Genomic DNA, 19083 nt, shown 5'->3' with positions numbered 1-19083 from the left:
CATTATTTTTCACTTCACTATAGGCTGTATTATGTTTTGCTTAAAGATAACATTTCAGCTCAGGCAATTTTCATTATCTTAGCAGTTCACCTCCAAATTTGTGAAAAAATACTCTTCTTTCTTATCAGTGGTGAGTGTCATGCCATTATTAACAGCAGAGTTGGGTTTTCAGTTCTATGGGTGTCTAAGCGTGATCTGATAAAATGTAGTGTGCACCATCTGTGTGTACTTGTACACTGGGGAAACTGAGGCAGCTTGAAAGGCTGAAGAGACTTGGAGAGACCTTTTTACTGGCAGGGATGGTTTTGTTTGACGGGGGGCCTGAATTGCGTTCTCTCTCCACAGCCTTGGCGGGCATCTCAGTATATGGCTCATTGCCTTCCACTCTGCTGAGCCCTGCCTCCATGCAGGCTGACGGCAAGACTAGAGAGGGTGTCCACACGGACACCTGGGGCTGGGGTGGCGTGGGGACTGTCCAGAACGCAGTGGATATACAGTGACAGCCACCTTGTGAGTTCTCTTCAGCTCAGCTGGAGACTCTGAAATGAAAGTCTCTTGTTTCTCTGCTGCGTTGAGCTGCATTTGCTTCTCTCTGGATGCCTCTGCAGGCTGGGGATTTGGAATCAGTTGTATATTCTCATCAGTGAGAACAATAGCTATTATCAGCAGGGATTCAAACATATAAATATTGAGGCCTGAGTCTGTTTTTTTTTCCAGGGGAAAGATGTAAAACTACAGAATTTGAAAAACTATTTCATTGAATGTTTATTAAGACAAAACTAACATTCTCTTTGCAAAATATTCAACGATATAGAGGTGCACGAAGGAAATGATCTCTCCTTCCTTTCCCAATCCCACCCACATATGGACAGCTCGGGTTGGATCTTCCTACACTTCTCTCTATACCCTTGTAAACATGCACACACACAAATTTAAGGTTATTTTAAAAAATAGCAGCTTTTTTGAGATATAATTCACATGCCGTGCAATTCACCCTGTTAAAGTGCAGAGAGTTCAGTGGATTTTAGTATATTCACAGAGTTGTGTACCCACATGATAGTTTTATTCCTTCTTAAAAAAATACCATGCTTCACACATCTATCCATGTTACTTCCCAATTTTCCTTTTTAATTAATTTTTTTTTAATTTAGAGAGAGAGAGTGCAGGGGAGGGGGAGAGGGAGAGGGAGAGAGAAACCCAAGCAGACTCTGCACTGAGCACGGAGCCTGAGGCAGGGCTTGATCTGATGACCCTAAGATCAGACCTGAGCCAAAACCAAGAGTCAGATGCTCAACTGACTGCATCACTGAGGCGCCCCACAATTTTCCTTTTTCCTTATTATATCATGAAAATCCCTCCAGACCAATAGATATAGATTTTATTTTATTTATTATTTTTTTAGATGGGGAGGGGCAGAGGGAGAGGGAGAGAATCTTAAGCAAGCTCCGTACCTAGTGTGAAGCTTGAGGGAGGGGCTCAATTTCAGGACCCTGAGATCACAACTGGAGTCAGATGCTTCACCGACTGAGCCACCCAGGTGCCCAGATATAGGTTTTATTTATTACTTTTAATAGCTATGTAATGTAATATGGATATACTATATTTCTTTTTTTTTTTTTAAGATTTTATTTATTTATTTGACACAGAGAGAATGAGAGAGACAGAGAGCACATGAGAGGGGGGAGGGTCAGAGGGAGAAGCAGGCTCCCTGCCGAGCAGGGAGCCCGATGCGGGACTCGATTCCGGGACTCCAGGATCATGACCTGAGCAGAAGGCAGTCGCTTAACCGACTGAGCCACCCAGGCGCCCTGGATATACTATATTTCATTGTATGGATATACCATAGTCTATTTAACCATTCAGGTAATTTCCCATTTTTTGTTATAACTAACAGAAGAATAGGGAGTGAGCAGAAATAGATACAAGTGTCAATGGGAACTTCGTATATAGTAAAGCAGATCTTTTCATCCTATAGAGGAAAATTCAATAGGCACTTTACTTAATAAATGATGCAGGCATATTTTGCTGGCCATCTGGAAGAAAATAAAATTAGACGCCTCTTACCATATATATGAATACATTCCACCCAGAAGTCAAAAAATATTTGCAATTGGGGCGCCTGGGTGGCTCAGTCGGTTAAGTGGCTGCCTTCGGCTCAGGTCATGATCCTGGGGTCCTGGGATTGAGCCCCACATCAGGCTCCCTGCTCTGCGGGAAGCCTGCTTCTCCCTCTCCCTCTGCCTGCCACTCTGCCTGCTTGTGCTCTCTCTCTCTGTGTCAAATAAATAAATAAAATCTTAAAAAAAAAAACATTTGCAATATATTTGATTTAATAAGGGTTAATATCCCTAATATATAAAAGTTTCTAGGGGCGCCTGAGTGGCTCAGTCAGTTAAATGTCTGACTCCTAATTTCAGCTCAGGTCAAGATCTCAGGGTTGTGATTGAGCCCCACGTTGAGCTCCTTGTCAGGCTCCGTGCTCAGTGGGGTGTCTGCTTCATTCTGTCCCTCTCCCTCTGCCCCTCCCCCCACTCACGCACTGTCTCTTTCTCTCTCTAAAATAAATAAAGAAATCTTTTTAAAAAGTTTCTACAAATTGATAAAGAAAAGTAGGTAAAGAATATGTAGGGCTTATAAGGAGGGAAGGTAAATGGCTAATAAACACACATTCAGCCTCTCTGCTGGTTAAGGAAAATATGAATAAAAACAACAAGATACCATTTTTTTCATACCCATATCTATGGCTCAGGGGTCTTCCCTTTCCAGTTGGGAGCCTGAGGGTCTACCACCCAGGGCCACAAGCCACAGTCTACGGGGGACTCTCTATGAGCTGGTGAATGGTCCAGCCAGATAGTTACAGTGGCTAACAGTGGAGGCAGGTCTTGAGTGAGGTGGTACATGAGTGAGGGGAGGGTACTAGTCTGATGAAGATGATGAGAGATCTCTCTCAAACTACTCAAAGAACAGTATCAAAGTAGATCTACAAGTATGGGCAAACTCACGGAACTGCAAGGGGATGTACCTGGTGGTGGTGTGGAGATGCGTGGGGACAGAGAAACTTCATGGAGGCTGTTAGTGGGAAGTGAGTGGGGAGAGGAAGAACTGGCTGTGAGCTTCCTTTCGGATATCCAGCCTACTTTCACTGTTGATTGTTGCTATTCCCAACAAGGAACACTCAACAGTATTTCTTCCAAGCTATGATCTGGCTCCCTCTGCTTATGGTTTTCTGTAATGGATGACTTGCTCGACCATAGAAGCAAGAAGTAAGTATGGTTGTCTACACCCATCTCTTCAGTGCCCTCTTGATTACTTTGGGTTCTAGATACAATTGTCATAATTAATTAATTAGCTAATTAATTAATTTAGAGAGGTAACAGAGGGAGAGGGGCAGAGGGAGAGGGAAAGAGAAAATTTTAAGCAGGCTCCATGCCCATCGGGGAGCCCAACGTGGGGCTCAGTCCCACAACCTTGAGATCATGACCTGAGCCAAAATCAAGAGATGGATGCTTAACTGACTGAGCCACCCAGGTACCTCTGTAATTATCATACTTTAGAAACAAAGCTGCCTAGTTTGTTTTTAATTTTTTAAAGATTTTATTTTTTAATGTAATTTCTACACCCAACATGGGGCTCAAACTCAGAATCCTGAGGTCAAGAGTTGCATGCTCCCCCAACTGAGCCAGCCAGGCACCCAAAAATCTACCTATTATAAACCTCTTGGACTTTGAAGAGGTTTCCAGAGGCTGACAGATAATGCCCACATGTGGTACCTCAAAATCTCTAACATGTGTAGTTTTCTATGGGTTCCAGCCACAACTCATTCCTTCACCCACTCATTCATTTGTTCACTTGAAAAGTAGTTATTCTAAGCTGAGAACTGGGCTCAGAAGTGGAGACATGGAGACAAGGATGACACAGCCTCTGCTCTCCAGGCGCTCAGAGTCTAGCAGGCTGCTCACCAGCCAGCTCTGTGAGTGAAGAAAAGCCCTTTCTTCTTTCTGTGGCTCAGTTTCTGAATTTTAAGAGAGAGGCTGTGCAGGATTGCTTCTCAGGTCCAGTTATGAAAATTCTAAAATTTTGCATTTACTGAATTTAGAGTTTCCGGGGCACAGTTGTTACCTAGCTCTTTGGGTGAAGAGAGTGGCAAATGTAGTCTCTGCCCTGTAACTGTGACTGTCTCCAGCTTAGGACCATGAAAATGGGGTGGCGTTCTGCTGACATCCCTGAGCCATGATTCCATCGCTGCAGACAGCTGACAATTGGCATTTGCCCAGTGGAGTCCCGGACACACCCCAATCTGTCAGCAGCAGGTCTCCTCAGGTGCTTGGCACCCTCTGCTGGATGGAGGCTGCAGATTTATGTTTACAATATAAACTGGCTTATGGATATTAAACTTTTTTTTTCATTGTGTCAAAATACACAAAACATAAAATTTCCTATTTTAATCATTTTTAAGTGTACAGATCAGTGCTATTAAGTACATTCAGATTATTGTGCAACCCCTGCCATCCATCTCCAGAACTCTTTTCATCTTACAAAACGTAAACTCTGTACCCATTAAATATTGATTCCCTTATCCTTCTCCCTGCCAGCCCTAGCCCCTGCCAAACACCATTGTCCCTGTGATTCTGAGTGTTCTAGGTACCTCATATAAGTGGAATCATATAGTATGTCTCATTGTGACTGGCTTATTTTGTTTAACATGGTATCCTCAAGTTCTATCCATGTTGGAATTTCCTTCCCTTTTAAGGCATATTACACTGTATGTATATGCCACATTTTACTTATCCATTCATCTGTTGATGGACACAAGTTGCTTCACGTTTTAGCTACTGTGAATACCGTCACAATGAGCATGGGTGTACAAATCTCTTTGAGATCTTGCTTTCAAATCTTTTGGGTACTGCTGGATCATATGGTAGACCTATTTTTAATTTTTTTAGGAGCCACTATACTGTTTTCCATGGCAGCTGCACCATTTTGCCTTCCTACCAGCAGTGCACAAGTGTTTCAATTTTTCCACATCCAACCAACGCTTGTTATTTTCTGTTTTTGTTTTGTTTTGTTTTACTAGTAGGCCTTCTAACAGACATGAGGTGGTATCTCATTGTGGGTTTTGTTGGCATTTCCCTAACGATTAGTGATGTAGAACATCTTTTCATGGGCTTATTGGCCATTTGTAATATCCCCTTTGGAGAAATGTTTACCCAAGTCTTTTGCCCATTTTTGAATTAAGTTATTTTTTTTGTTTTGAGTTTTAGTTCCCTATATGTTCTGATACAAATCCATTATCAAATATGATCTGCAAATATTTTCTCTTTCTGCGGGCTGCCTTCTTACTCTGTTGATAGTGCCCTTTGATGCACAAAAGTTCTGAATTTCCATGAAGTCCAATTTGTCTATATTTTTCTTTTGTTGCCTGTGCCTCTGATGTCATATTCAAGAAATCACTGCCAAATCCAATGTTGTGAAGGTTTTATCCGATGTTTTCTTCTAAGAATTTTATAATTGTTGCTCTTACATTTAGATCTTTGGTCCATTTTGAGTTGATTTTTCTATATGGTGTGAGGTAAGGGTTCAACTTCATTCCTTTGCATGGGGACATCCAGTTTTCCCAGCAACACTTCTTGAAGAGAGACTGTCTTCCCCCACTGTCAAAAATCATCTGGCCATAAATGCAAGGGTTTATTTCTGGGCTCCCTATTTTATCCTGTTCCATTGGTCTGCCTGTCTTTATGCCAGTGGTTATTTGGACCACTCTCCTACTGAAGACAACTGAAAAAGCTGGACAAATATATGTTTTTTTCTTAAAAGTATTAAAATGCTAACAAGATCATGATTAATTATTAGTAATTACCAATCCAAGATCAGAGAGAGGATGGAAATCCAGAGACGAACGTAACAGCAGATCCAACCTAACACTTCCTCGTGGCAATGTTTGCCAGTCCTAAAAGAGTAGCCAAGAAATGGGCCATATTTTTGGCAGCCTTGTGGGGTTAGGGAGAAAAAGGTTGAAGTACAAGCCCTCCAAGGTAAGCAGGATAAGCAGATTAGCTGTACTTTAGGAATAAGGCAAATGAGAATAAATTCAGACCTGAGACGGGCCTTGGCTTAGAATCATCTGGATGCCTCAGAAAATCTCAAGCTCTGAAATTGCATTAAGGTGTTTCTAAATGTTTAGTGCCTCCAGGACCTAATAGGAAAAAAACAAACAAACAATGCTCTCTAGAGAAAGATATCATTCTAGGTTTCAAATTATTTCCGCATATAGATGTGTCAGGCATAATATCAAATGTAATCAAGCACCAAAGAGAAAAGAAATCGAGAAGTGAGAATCAACAGAAAACATGAATAGAAACAGATCCATAGGGACTCTAAATATAAGACTTATCAGACACAGCCTGCAAAGCACTGTGCTTACTATGCTAAATGATATAAAAACCAAGCTCAACATTTTCAGCAGGAAACTGGGAACTATAAAAAGTGACATGACAGGGGTGCCTGGCTGGCTCAGTCAGTAGAGCGTGGGACTCTTGATCTTGGGGTTGTGGGTTCAAGCCCCACATTGGGTGTAGAGAATACTTAAAAAGAAAAAAAGTGACATGACAATTTTGAAAACAACCAAACAGAAATTCTGAACAAAAAAATACAATAACTGAAATTAAGATATCATTCAGGTTTTTCTTTTAAAGATTTATTTATCTGAGAGGGAGAGCCTGTGCACACATGTGGGGGAGGGGCAGAGGGAGAGGGAGAATCTCAAGCAGACTCTGTGCTGAGTGCCAAGCCTGACTAGGAGCTCGTTTTCATGATCCTGAGATCATAACCAGATTGGAAATCCAGAGTTGGATGCTTAACTGACTGAACCAGCCAGGTGCCCCTCAGTCAGGTTTAAAAGTGGATTAGATGTTGCTGAAAGAAAATCAATGAATTCCAAGGCAGGGCAGAAGAAACAGTTAGGTGGGCAGCAAGGGAGAGACAAAAGGATGGAACACAGAAGAAGGAAAGAAACATCATCGAGGATTCAGTAGTAAGAAAACCGGCAACCCAGAAAGAGGAGAGAGATGGGGAGAGGCATTATTTGAAGAGATAATGATTGAGAATTTTCCAAAATTGATGAAAAGACATCACCCCTATCCAGGAAGCCCAATGAATGCTGTTAAGATAAATAAAAATAAATCCACACACATGACAGGTCATAATGACATTGCAGAATACCAAAAATGAAGAAAAATCTTTTAAGGAGAGATCACCAGAAAAATGACACTAGCTTCAAAGGGGCAACTGTTGGGACTGACGGCTGACTTCTCAGCAGCAAACATAGAACCCAGAAAATAGTGGAATCACCTTTCTCTTGTGAAGAAAGCTAACAGCTGCCAATCTCCAATTCTCTACAGTCAGAGGCTCAGCATGAATCCACAGGGATGGGGAGATGGGGAGAGGAGCCAACAGTACTGAAGTCCTAAAAGCTGGCAGGCAGATGGATGATAGGAACAGCCCCACAGACCCACAAGAGTGGGATCCTCAGCTAGCAGGCGGAAAGGGAGGACCACCACAACCCACACGGCAAAATCTTTACAAGGCTCAGGTACTGGGAGCGCCGAGTCCCTCTGCAACTAGGTGTACATGAGCCGGGCTAATGGGAGGGAGGACCGGTTGCACTGTTGAGGAGGCAGCTCCCCCAGTGCTCCTCTCCCAGCCCTCACTCACCGGGTGACTCTCTTCCCCATCCCAGCACAAGTCTGGATGCTTGGGGTTCGGGGCTCTGGTGTGGGATGGGGGGAAGCCAAGGAGAGTAAGGATGCAGTGGATTTTAAATATGGATTGCCTCAGCTCTCTTCCAGCCAGCAACTAGACCCAGCTAGGCCTCTCTCCTCCCTGCAGGCTGATGACTCTCCGAGGGCAGCCGGCTAGCAGAGAGAACGGGGCTCCCCAGCAAAGGGCCCAGGAGGCACTCCCCAGCTAGGCTCCCAGGCAAGTCCTGTCATGAGTGAGAGACCTGTCTGTACAGGAAAAGTATCAACTTGGAAAACAGAGAGACCATGTGGCAAAAACAAAAATCAGTAACAAAGAAATCCTAATAAATATCCTTAAAATGGCATTACACCCATGAGACTGGGGACGTGTGCAGATGATGTTTCTGTAGGCTCCAAGCTCCTTTCTCACCCTACAAGTTCTCTGTAACACAAGGGGGTTAGAAGGCAGCCAATCGTTTTTCCAGACTCTCCTGTAGCTGCTTCTGGTTAAGTTCTGCCAGTGGAAAATACTGGTGGGGCCTGGAAAGTGGGAAGAAAAAAGAGACATTTTCCTTTTGCGATCTGGCAGGGCCTGTGGCAGCAGAAGCTGCAGAGGAGGGCCAGGGCATCCTTGGGGTCAGTGGTGGCGTCAGCAGGACTGGTTGGAGCAGGGCTGCCTGAGTTCCCGCTCAGTAGCAAGTGCGGCTCTAACAGGGTCCTGGTGGGGGTCGGGGGGGGGGGGTGGCGTGCTTCCAGCAGAGCGGCCGTGGTGTGGGCTGCAGGCGCCGGAGGCTTCCTGATCTCTGGGTAGCATCCTCTCCCGTTTGCTCTTCCAGTCCTCCTGATATTAATTAAACAATCCCTTCCATTAAATTCTTTGTTTGAAATACCTAGGCTGGTTTCTGTTTTTTTTGAGTAAACACTGACGGACTGGGATACTGTAATGAGGAAACATTCCAAAGCTAAGAGTTCTCAGATATTAAAAAGGTGAAAGCAGAAATAAAAGATCAAATGGAAAGATAATGTGGATGGAATCATCCAGAAAAACAAGTGAGTTACTTATTCTCATGCTACCCTGTAAATTCCACCTGGTGGCTCCTGCCTGGCATGTGGTATGTGTTGCATGTGTCCTGGGTAGTACAATTTAATTTACTAAAAAAAAAATTTTTTTAAAAAGTAGTCTCCCTGCCTGACTTGGGCCTTGAAGTCACAACCCCAAGGTCAAGAGCTGCATACTGTAGTGACTGAGCCAGCCAGGAGCCAGTGGTTAGTACAATTTTAGGAGAGCAGAGGTGTCAATTTAAAGAAAACTAAAGGCAGACTATAATTTTTTTTTAAGATTTTATTTATTTGAGAGAGAGAGAGAAAGCACAAGCAGGGGGGTGGGGTGGGGAAAGGGAGAAGGAGGCTCCCTGCTGAGCAGGGAGCCCGATGCAGGGCTCGATCCCAGGAACCTGAGATCATGACCTGAGCTGAAGGCAGACACTTAACCAACTGAAACACCAAGGCGCCCCAAGGCAGACTATAATCTTCTAATTAATAATACTGACAAGAACTTTAAGTATATTCATCAGTAGATACACTTTATTCGAATGTCTGTATAAATAGGACTTGATGTTGAACAAGAAGAGGTTTTTCCAAAGGGTTAAAATTTATTCAACAACAGAACTTGGTCCTTCCCTTCATTCGTCTTGGAACTTGGGTCACCTGACACATCATTGTCAGAGGTCCACCCTCACTAATCATTTCCATCACATGCAAAGTCTAAAAGTCTTCCAGTGGCCCTTTCCATTTCTCTGGAAATCTCTTCAACTGCTTTCGGTTGCAACAGAAGGGCAAGGTTTTTATCCGCTCACACTCTCCTCCACTGGAGCCCAAAACACATCCCTCCATTCTCTTGTTTAAATGGTGGCTGCTTGCAACATGGCGTACAAATGGAGAACCGAACATGAACACACCAAAAATGTAGCATATCTACGTGCAGTAACCAACTTTGCTTTACAGTTTTTTCATCAAAGAAATATTCTTATTTTTTATCTCTCCACAAAGAAGTTATAAAAACACCTGTAAAAACTTTGAAAAGGCACTTTAAAATCCCGGGATGAAAAATTCTAAAGTATAAATCATGATGTCATCTATGATTTACAAATTTCTGAATGAGTTTGACAGGAATTTACTCAAAGGAACGAGAACATCAGGACTTAAAGATTTTCTATTTTAACCCCAATTGAGTTTTTTAAAAAGCTACACAGTTGTTGGCAGGCACGGTCCATGCCTCACTTTCTGCTGCCGCTCAGGTGAGCTTAACCGAAGGACAGATTTGTGGGCAGATGTTCCAGGCTCTTCTGTGCAACTGAACGAAGTGGTCGCCTTTTATTTTTTTCCCTTATGTTTCAAAGAAAAGTAAATATACGTATGGCAAAAAATGTAAGCAGTACAGGAAGATCTAAAATAATAAGCAAATATCCATTTTTTCCATAGCCCAGAAAGTCTGATGTCTTCAAAATCATTCAGCGGTCATGTGAATCATTTGCAAACTGAAGCGAACCTTGGAGTCTCATTATCTAAAAAGAATTCTCAGTCCTTTGGAATGCTGTTGATTTTCTCATATATTACCTCTGTTACAGAGGAAAGCCATACAGTTTTCTCCTTGAAAGAACCAGTTACAAAAGCTGCATGCACCCTGCTCAGGGACAGTGAGTCCAGACGCCTCCTTACCCTCCACGGATCTGTTCCTTGGCTCCAGACAGAGGCTCTGGTGTCATCCCTGGAAGTCAGGTATCACATTTACTACCAAGGCATTTTCAAAAGCAAAACTTCTCTTAATCACAATGAGTCATCTGGTCCTTGTAAGACAGAGGCTGAACTCTAACAGACTCATGTCGTCTGGACATTAGTAGATAGATAAATATTTTTATTTAACATTGTACAAAAGGGCAGGAGCCATAGAACCCCAAGCATTCAAGCTAAAACCAAGTCAGACCTTTCCTAGAGAACAAAGGGAAGGTGAGACAGCAAGGGACCACGGATGGAAATTCCTTCAGAGGAACTCCCATCGCAGGGATGAGAGGCTGGGGGCTTCTTTCCCAAAGGGCGCTCTCTCTGCGGCGGGCAGGAAAGGCTTACAGAGATGGGGGCAGGGGCTCAGCCAAGCCCTTCCTGAATGCCTCGGATCCTCCTGGCCAGCTGCACGTCCTTCGGGAAGAGAGTAACACGGCCGGCATGTAAGGACAGAAGATAGGCGTCCTCAAAGAGATGAACTAGAAATGCTTCTGCGGCCTGGGGGCAGAGAGACAAGTCCAAAGACTGATATACGACGGGGCATGGGCTGCTTTGTTCTCGGAGTCCCGCTGCCCTTGGTCTCTGAGGGCTCCCAGCACTGTCTGAAACGCTGCCCACAGAATGAGGGTGGACTGTGCCTGGGAATTCTGCTACCACCACACAAGGATCCGGCCTCCAAACCCCAGGTGTTCCTTGATGCTGTCTTTAAAGAGGCAAGAGTCGGGCGCCTGGGTGGCTCAGTTGGTTAAGCGACTGCCTTTGGCTCAGGTCATGATCCTGGAGTCCCGGGATCAAGTCCCGCATCGGGCTCCCTGCTCGGCGGGGAGTCTGCTTCTCCCTCGGACCCTCCCCCCTCTCATGTACTCTCTCTCATTCTCGCTCTCTCAAATAAATAAATAAAATCTTAAAAAAAAAAAAAAAAAAAAGAGGCAAGAGTCAGTGTGTGGCACGCCTCAGTCAGCCCTGTGGAATTCCAGAATGCCTTTCCCCTGTCCCCACCCAACCGTACCTGGGCCCCCTTCTTACCTCTTGTAGGGCCAACAGGGCCTGGGCTTGCCAAGAGAAGTCCACACCGCGAGTGAATGTAATGCATATCTCTCTTGCCTGTGAAGGAGGGGCATGGGGAGCAAGGGAGGAGGGGAGTGGGGAGGAGTAGACAGTAAAAGAAGAGAGATTCAAGGGGAAGATTCTCTCCATGAGTTTCTATGAATCTTCATTTCCGTGATACCTTTGTGGCCCTTAATCTTAGGACCTAACTAGTAGCTGGTGTCAACTCCTGGGAGCTGTGGAATTGGCATCAGTCCTATTAGTGGTGGGGAGAGGAGGAAGGGTATCTCCCAGGGTAGGAAGGGAGCTCAAAGCATGGATAGATGAGAGAGTTCCTATTTATATAATCAAAGGGCACAGTTTCAGAGGTGGTGGGGGTTAGAAATTAATTCCATAAAGAACCAGAGGTGCCTTCAGTGGGCTCATGGTTTCCAAAGATGAAGAGTCCTCTTCCAGGTTAGAGAAGAGGTTCCCTTAGCCATTCAGGCAAGAGATGAATCAGTCCCCACTACCTGGGAGATTTAAAGAAAGGAGGCAGCATGGGGGTTGGTGGAGCTCACCAGGCGGCTGAAGGGGCTCTTCCTTATCAACAGGGCTGTGCTCTTCTGAAGCGTTCGGATCTCCTTCAGAACCCGGGATCTCCGGGGACCACGCTGACGGGAGGGAGTGCCTGGGCAAAAGAGTTGTGTCAGCAAGGGTCGTGGTCAGTAGTGGTGCCTCTCAGCATGGCTGTGACAGGCAGACTGTCAGATCACTAGTTTACCATTTACTCTGATTATCTTCAGCAACTGGAGAACAGTGGATAGATGCTACATAAATATTTGTTAAATGAATGAGTGATCCTCTGAGGATCTTATCCTCAATAAAAATCCTTTGAGGGTATTATCTTAAATGTCAACTCTTCCATGAAGCCTTTCCTGAGTCCCATCCCTCCTCTGAGCCCTGCAGTACTTTGGTCATTTCTTCTATCTTTCCCATCTAGATTGGAAACTCAGTTATTTTATGTTGTCTTTTTTTTTTTTTTAAGAGCTAGAAGGAATCTGAGAGGTTCTCTAGCACAATTCCCTGTCTCAGTTATCCTGAGGCCCAAAGAGGTGAAGACAATTGGCCAGAGCTTATTTGTTTTTTTTTTGTTTTTTTTTTTAAAGATTTTATTTATTTATTTGAGACAGAGAGAATGAGAGAGACAGAGAGCACATGAGAGGGGGGAGGGTCAGAGGGAGAAGCAGGCTCCCTGCCGAGCAGGGAGCCCGATGCAGGACTCGATCCAGGGACTCCAGGATCATGACCTGAGTCGAAGGCAGTCGCTTAACCAACTGAGCCACCCAGGTGCCCGGCCAGAGCTTATTTGTGGCCAAGAAGGGACCTCAGACGTGGCATAACTTGGTCCCTGTGTTGGGCATTGGGCTATGGAGCCAGACGCCTTTGGCTCAAAGACCAGTTCCAACAACAACAAAAAAGAAAAAAAAAATCTTAAAAATATTCCCAAAAGTAGAGGTCAAAAAAGCCAAACTCTCTGATTTGAAATTAAAAACACAAGAATCCAAAAAAAAAACACCCAACCAACCAACCAAACAAAAAACTTCTAACTCTTGTGTTGAAGAGGAAACTTAATTGACATTAGACTATTTAGAAGTGAATCAAAAGTCTACATCTCAAAACTTATGAGCTATAGCTAAATAGTACTAGAAGAAAACGCACAGGCTCAAGATTGAAAAGGCAGCTGAGCTCAGTATTCAACTCAAGTGTTAGGAAGAGAATTATTAAAATACACCAAAAGAAGATAACCAAATGTTCAAGATAGTAAAATAAATTAATGGAAAAGAGAGTAAAACAAAACAAAACAAAAAACAGTACGATCGTTAGATAAATAAAACCAAGGAACAACAAAAATCAGTAAACCGCTCAGCTGAACAAAGAATAAAAAGAGAACAAACCTCCATGAAAACTAACACTTTTTTAAATAGGATTATTTATTTATTTATTTGACAGAGAGAGAGAGAGAGAGAGAGCACAAGCAGGGGGAGCAGCAGGCAGAGGGAGAGGGAGAAGCAGGCTCCCCACGGAGCAGGGAGCCCGACGCGGGGCTCGATCCCAGGACCCTGAGATCATGACCTGAGCCGAAGGCAGACGCCTAACCGGCTGAGTCACCCAGGTGCCCCCAAAACTAACATTTTGAAGGGGAAAATTAGCTTCAGAAATTTTACTCAAGGTCCAGCCTAGGAAAGAGAAGCCACACCAAGTAGTAAATCCACAGGAGGGATTTAATAGTGACCTAATTACAAAGTGTTAGAAGAGCTGCATGAGCAAATGGGGACAGTGAGGCAATCCAGAGCTGCCCGTGCCACGCAGCGGGCACTGGAGATGTTATCTCTGGGTGGGGAACGCGGGCCAGAGATCAGGGGACCGGTGACATTTAGGAGGGAAGCCCCACACTCAGGAGTCAGGCTCCTGGCATCTGCCTCCCCTGCCACTGGTCCACAATCCACACTCACTTGGAGGCAGCCTTTAATAGACAGACACAGCAGTCACAGACAATAGAAAGATGAACACAACCAAATCTCACCAATGTGAGAAGGACAACACTATGAAAGGAAGGAACCAAACTCAACAAACAAAATAATCAATACTGGAGGAATCTGAGTTAACAGAGAAAAAAGAGACTTGGAGAGAAATATGCCTAATGGCCTCAGAGGTGTAAGAGAAAACCTGAAATCCGGCCCCGGAACAAGTGGTTATGAAAAGTAACCAAGTAGAGAGATCACGGGAAAGAACTGGGGTTAGATACTCAATTGTTGGGTCTTGCAGTGCCAACATTTGGAGTTGGGATTTAATCCCAAAGTAATGGGAAGCTATGGGAGAGTTTTCTTTTCTTTTTTTTTTTTTTTTAAAGATTTTATTTATTTATTTGACAGAGAGAGACACAGCGAGAGAGGGAACACAAGCAGGGAGAGTGGGAGAGGGAGAAGCAGGCTTCCCGCGGAGCAGGGAGCCCGATGTGGGGCTCGATCCCAGGACTCTGGGATCATGACCTGAGCCGAAGGCAGACGCTTAACGACTGAGCCACCCAGGCACCCCTATGGGAGAGTTTTAAGCAAGACAGAGAGGTGATCCACTTACATTTTATTTATTAATTTTTTAAAGATTTACTTATTGGGGCACCTGGGTGGCTCAGTCGGTTAAGAGTCTGACTTTAGCTCAGGTCATGATCTCAGGGTCCTGAGAATCTGCTTGTCCCTCTCCCTCTGCTCCTCCCCCTGCTCATGCTCTATTTATTTGAGAGAGAGAGGAGAGCATGAGCAGGGGGAGGGGCAGAGGGAGAGAGAACCTCAAGCTGACTCCACGCTGAGCGCAGAGCCCACCCACCATGGTGCTTGCTCTCACAAGCTTGAGATCAAGACCTGAGCGGAAACCAAGAGTCAGACGCTCAACCAACTGTGCCACCCAGGTGCCCCGATCTATTGACATTTTATTTTATTTATTTATTTTTAAAGATTTTATTTACCTGACAGAAACACAAAAAGATTTTATTTATTTATTTGAGAGAGAGAGAACGAGAGAGAGAGAGAGCAGGAAGGGGGGAGGGTCAGAGGGAGAAGCAGGCTCCCTATAGAGCACGGAGCACGACGCGGGACTCGATCCTGCGACTCCAGGATCATGACCTGAGCCGAGGGCAGTCGCTTAACCGACTGTGCCACTCAGGCCCCCTCTATTGACGTTTTAACGATGAGTCCAGCTGCGGCGAGGGACGAGAGTGCAAGAAGAGTAGCAGCCAGGTTAGGGCACTGGTGGCTGGGACTAGCAGGTGGGAGTAGAGCTGACAAGTGGTGTGATGAAGGATGTGACTTGGAGGTAGAACGGCCCGAAGGTACTTGTGTTTGGGGATAAGAGAAGGTCTCCCAGGTTTCTGGCTTACACAACTAGGGGATGCTTGTGCCATTTCCTAAAATGGGGAAAACTGCAGCTGACAAGACTGGAAGGGAGTAATCAAGAGTTTGGTTTTAGACATGTTCCACTGACAAACCCAGGACCTGCATGTGGAAAGGCAGCTGGATATGGGGATCTGGAGTCAGAGGAGAGATCTGGGCCAGAGATATAAACATGAACGTGGTTGATGTAGGAGTGGTATGCAGAGCCCTGGGAGTGGATGGGACCACTTGGGGAAGGAAAGAAAGGAGAAGGACAGCAAGGAGTCCAACATCAAGTTGTTATGGAGAGGTGGCACGGGCAGTAAGGAACACTAGGCAGGAACGGCAGAGTGTGTGCCAAGGGGATAGTGTTTCTAGGAGAAAGTGGCCCCCTGTGTCAAATGCTTCTCAGAGCAAGAGGACACACACGTGTCTACTGGATTTAGCAACACTAAAGTGGCTGGTGACCTTGAGAAGAGTACCTCACGTGCACCAGAAGGAGGGGAAGCAGTTGTGGGGAGGCAGACTGGAATGGGTTCCAGGGTGCCTGGGAAGAGGGGAAACACACACGTGCGAAGTCTTAAGTCATCTTAAGTCTGGCCATTTACAAAAAGGTGGCTATGAAAGGCACTAGAGAGAAACGGGGACTAGGAGAGACAGAGGTGTGGGGACAGGAAACACCCCTGCTCTTTTTCTTTAGATCAGAAAGAGCAGAGCACATTTGTGGAATGCCAATGTAAGGAGTATGAATTTAATTCTAAGTGCAGGTGGAAAGGCTAACAGAAAGCCCAGCAAAGGTGAGAGAAAAATATGACCAAGAGCCCATGTAGTAGGAGTGGCTTTTGATACAAAGGGGAGACCGGGGTTCTCTGTTGTGAGAAGATAAGGGGAATGCAGTCTGGAGGCTTGTTTCCTCAGTGAAGCAGACATGCAACAAGGTCATCATCAGCTGAGAGTGAGTTGGGGGGCTGGAGTTGTAGGAATTTGAAGAAAAAGGTATGGAATAGTCAATGGGGAGAATGGAAAAGCAGGACTGCCAGGACCTGCTGAGTGTCCATTTGAGATAAAACATTTAATTTAACCAGGAGCACAAGCAAAAGCAAAGCAACAGCTAACAACATACTTAACAGTATTTGTGTTAAAAATAGAAATGTGGGGGGGGGCACCTGGGTGGCTCAGTCAGTTAAGCGTGGGACTCTTGATTTCAGCTCAAGTCTTGATCTCAGGGTCGTTAGTTCAAGCCCCAGGCTGGGCTCCACTCTGGGCGTGGAGCCTACTTAAAAAAAAAAAAAGAAAAGAAGAGAAAGAAAGAAAAGAAACAGGACAAGGATGGCCAAAACATTGCTCTTATTTCAATACTAATCTCAGGGCCTCATTAATAAAATACACTAGGAAATAAAATATATAAAAGTGAAAAAGAAGATTCAAAAGTCCTTATTTGCAGGGGCGCCTTGATGGCTCAGTCGGGTAAGCGTCTTGTCTGCCTTTGGCTCAGGTCATGATCTAGGGATCCTCGGATGAAGCCTGCTCAGTGGGGAGTCTGCTCCCTCTCTGCTCCCTCTCCCTCTGCTGCTCCCCCTGCTTGTGCTCTCTCTCTGTGTCAAATAAATAAATCTTAAAAAAAAAAAGAAAAAAAGTCCTTATTTGCAGACAATAACCTACTCAATCATTTCAATCAAAGCAACTGAACAATAGAATTAACAAGAGAATTCAGCAAGTTGGCTGGATGCAAAGGTTATTAAGGTTCAGGAAAGGGGCGCCTGTGTGGCTCAGTCGGTTGAGCATCTGCCTTCGGCTCAGGTCATGATCCTGGGGTCCTGGGATCGAGCCCCAGGTCGGGCTCCCTGCTCAGCAGGGAGTCTGCTTCTCCCTCTCCCTCTGCTGCTCCCCCTGCTTGTGTTCTCTCTGTGTCTCTCTGTCAAATAAATAAATAAAATCTTAAAAAAAAAAAAGTTAAGGTTCAGGAAAGAAAATAACCCATAATACACTTTCTTCACCCTGCTCTTAACTATGGAGCAGGAGACAAGTAAAGCAGCTGCTGCCCCAAGGAACAGTTCTTGCTCCGTGGGTCTCCCATCCACCAGACCACAGGACCACAGACCTGTCTTCTTTCAAGGCCCAAAACCTCAGGAAGGGAACAAGGTGAGAGCACTCTACTTAATGCCCAACAACGCCACTACTGAAGAAACACACACATGCATAAGGACACCTGGAAGGGCACCTTCCAGAAGTAGAATTGTTTGAAATTGTCCCAAAAAGCAGCCGATAATTTTGCAATTTAGAAAAAGCACAAACACTTAAAAATCCTGACTGCTGGAGCAAGCTGTGTGACCCTGTTCAAGTTACCGGGCCTGTCTGCATCAGTTTCCTCATCTGTAAAATGGGCACAATGTAAAGTTGGGATAATTCACGCAAGGAGTTGAACACAATGCCTGGTTAGTGGTAATTACTCAAATGCGAGCTGTAGCAAGAATTAGTATTAGGAGCCAGGCCGCCTGGGCCATCCTTTCTCCTCCTCTGAACTGCTTTCCCCAGGCCCTTGCGGGCCCTGGAACTTGGGCCGGGCCCGAGCAGGTGCACCCGCAGCAGGGCTTTGCCCACCCGCAGGGGAGCGCCAGCCGGAAGTCGGGAGATTCGGACCCGGGCTCCGCAAGCGAGCTCGGTTTTCTGGTCTGTGAAAGGGGCAAGCGGATCACAGCCAGGCTGCAAGGCGGCCGGCTCGAGGGCAAGGGGCCGCGGCCGGTTACCTAAGGGGCCCCGCCGGGGGGGGCCGGGGGCCGGGCTCACGGTGCGCCTCCTCGGGACTTCGGGCTTGCGGGTCCGGCGGCGCGGGCCCATGCCGGGCGCGGAGAGTGGCGGCCCCGCGGCTTCTTCTCGGCCTTCGGGCTCCGGGGACAGAGGCTGGCGTCCGGGGAGAAGCCCGGGAACGTCCCGGCCGCGTGCCCCGACCAGGTGAGTGCTCCAGCCGCCCCCCGCGCCGCCGCGGTTCCAGGGCCCGCGGCGCCACTTCACTGGCGGCGTTTTTTAAACGAATTCAGCAACTCCCAGTGGCTGCCTCTGGAACGCCCCTGGCGCAGAACGACTGCGCGGAGGGCCAATGAGAGCACAGGCCGGAAGGCTAGCGGCGCGCGGCGATAGGAGGAGAGAGCGGGGACGTGACGGATCGACGGTAGGAATCAGCCAATGGGAATCTGGAGAAGTTAAAGGAGGCGGGAACTGCTGCCCTCTGCTTGCTGGGGCGGGTGCTCAGTTCTAAGAGATCGGACCCTCGTCCTCCGGCGCCCTGTGGCTGGCAATAGAAAGCTCTACCCTGAAGATGTAGTTAGTGCGTTTGCAGAACGCGTTTCTCAAGAGAAATCACTTTATTCAAACATTTTGTGTTTTGGCCTATTAACCCGAAAGTGGTTTTTAAAGATGAGGAGACAGACCCACAGAGAATGGGACAACCCCTTGTCGCCCCTGTGACCCTCCCAGGAACACCCCACGAATATGGCTCAGAAGCCAGTTTACCTGCATGAACGTTATTGATGACTGGGGTCGTGGGACAGCCAGGATATGACCATGTCTTGGATCACACTCTCCAGCACTGCAATAGAATCCTCCTAGGGAAA

At 45.9% G+C, this 19083-nt stretch overlaps 1 protein-coding gene across 2 annotated transcripts; it reads right to left on the bottom strand.

Moving 5' to 3' along the window:
• Positions 1–9368: 9368 nt before the first annotated feature.
• CENPA (centromere protein A) lies at positions 9369–18496 on the bottom strand. Of its 2 annotated transcripts, XM_045883725.3 has the most exons (5): positions 18220–18496; positions 12125–12234; positions 11544–11621; positions 10863–11015; positions 9369–10503 (listed from the first exon to the last, which is right to left on the bottom strand). In XM_045883725.3, the coding sequence occupies exons 1-4, from the start codon at positions 18308–18310 to the stop codon at positions 10881–10883; spliced, it is 414 nt and encodes a 137-aa protein (XP_045739681.1). In that variant the 5' UTR covers positions 18311–18496; the 3' UTR covers positions 9369–10503; positions 10863–10880. The 2 variants fall into 2 exon arrangements, with proteins under 2 accessions (XP_045739681.1, XP_045739680.1); XM_045883724.3 differs by having other exon boundaries at positions 9369–11015; positions 18220–18495.
• Positions 18497–19083: the final 587 nt, after the last annotated feature.

The sequence above is a fragment of the Mirounga angustirostris genome, unplaced genomic scaffold (genome assembly GCF_029215605.1).
Source record: "Mirounga angustirostris isolate CCGP_5_RB_7025 unplaced genomic scaffold, mMirAng1.0.hap1 SCAF_10, whole genome shotgun sequence".
Taxonomy (NCBI): domain Eukaryota; kingdom Metazoa; phylum Chordata; class Mammalia; order Carnivora; family Phocidae; genus Mirounga; species Mirounga angustirostris.
The sequence above is the reverse complement of the archived record's forward strand: the minus strand, read 5'-3'. Positions and strand labels throughout refer to the sequence as shown.

Coding starts and splice junctions, on each gene's coding strand:
- CENPA (XM_045883725.3), bottom strand. CDS start 18,310: ATGGGCCCGCGCCGCCGGACCCGCAAGCCCGAAGTCCCGAGGAGGCGC. Junction 12,235..18,219: donor CCCCCGGCGGGGCCCCTTAG/GTAACCGGCCGC, acceptor TCTTTTGCCCAG/GCACTCCCTCCCGTCAGCGT. Junction 11,016..11,543: donor CCCTGTTGGCCCTACAAGAG/GTAAGAAGGGGG, acceptor CTCTGCCCCCAG/GCCGCAGAAGCATTTCTAGT.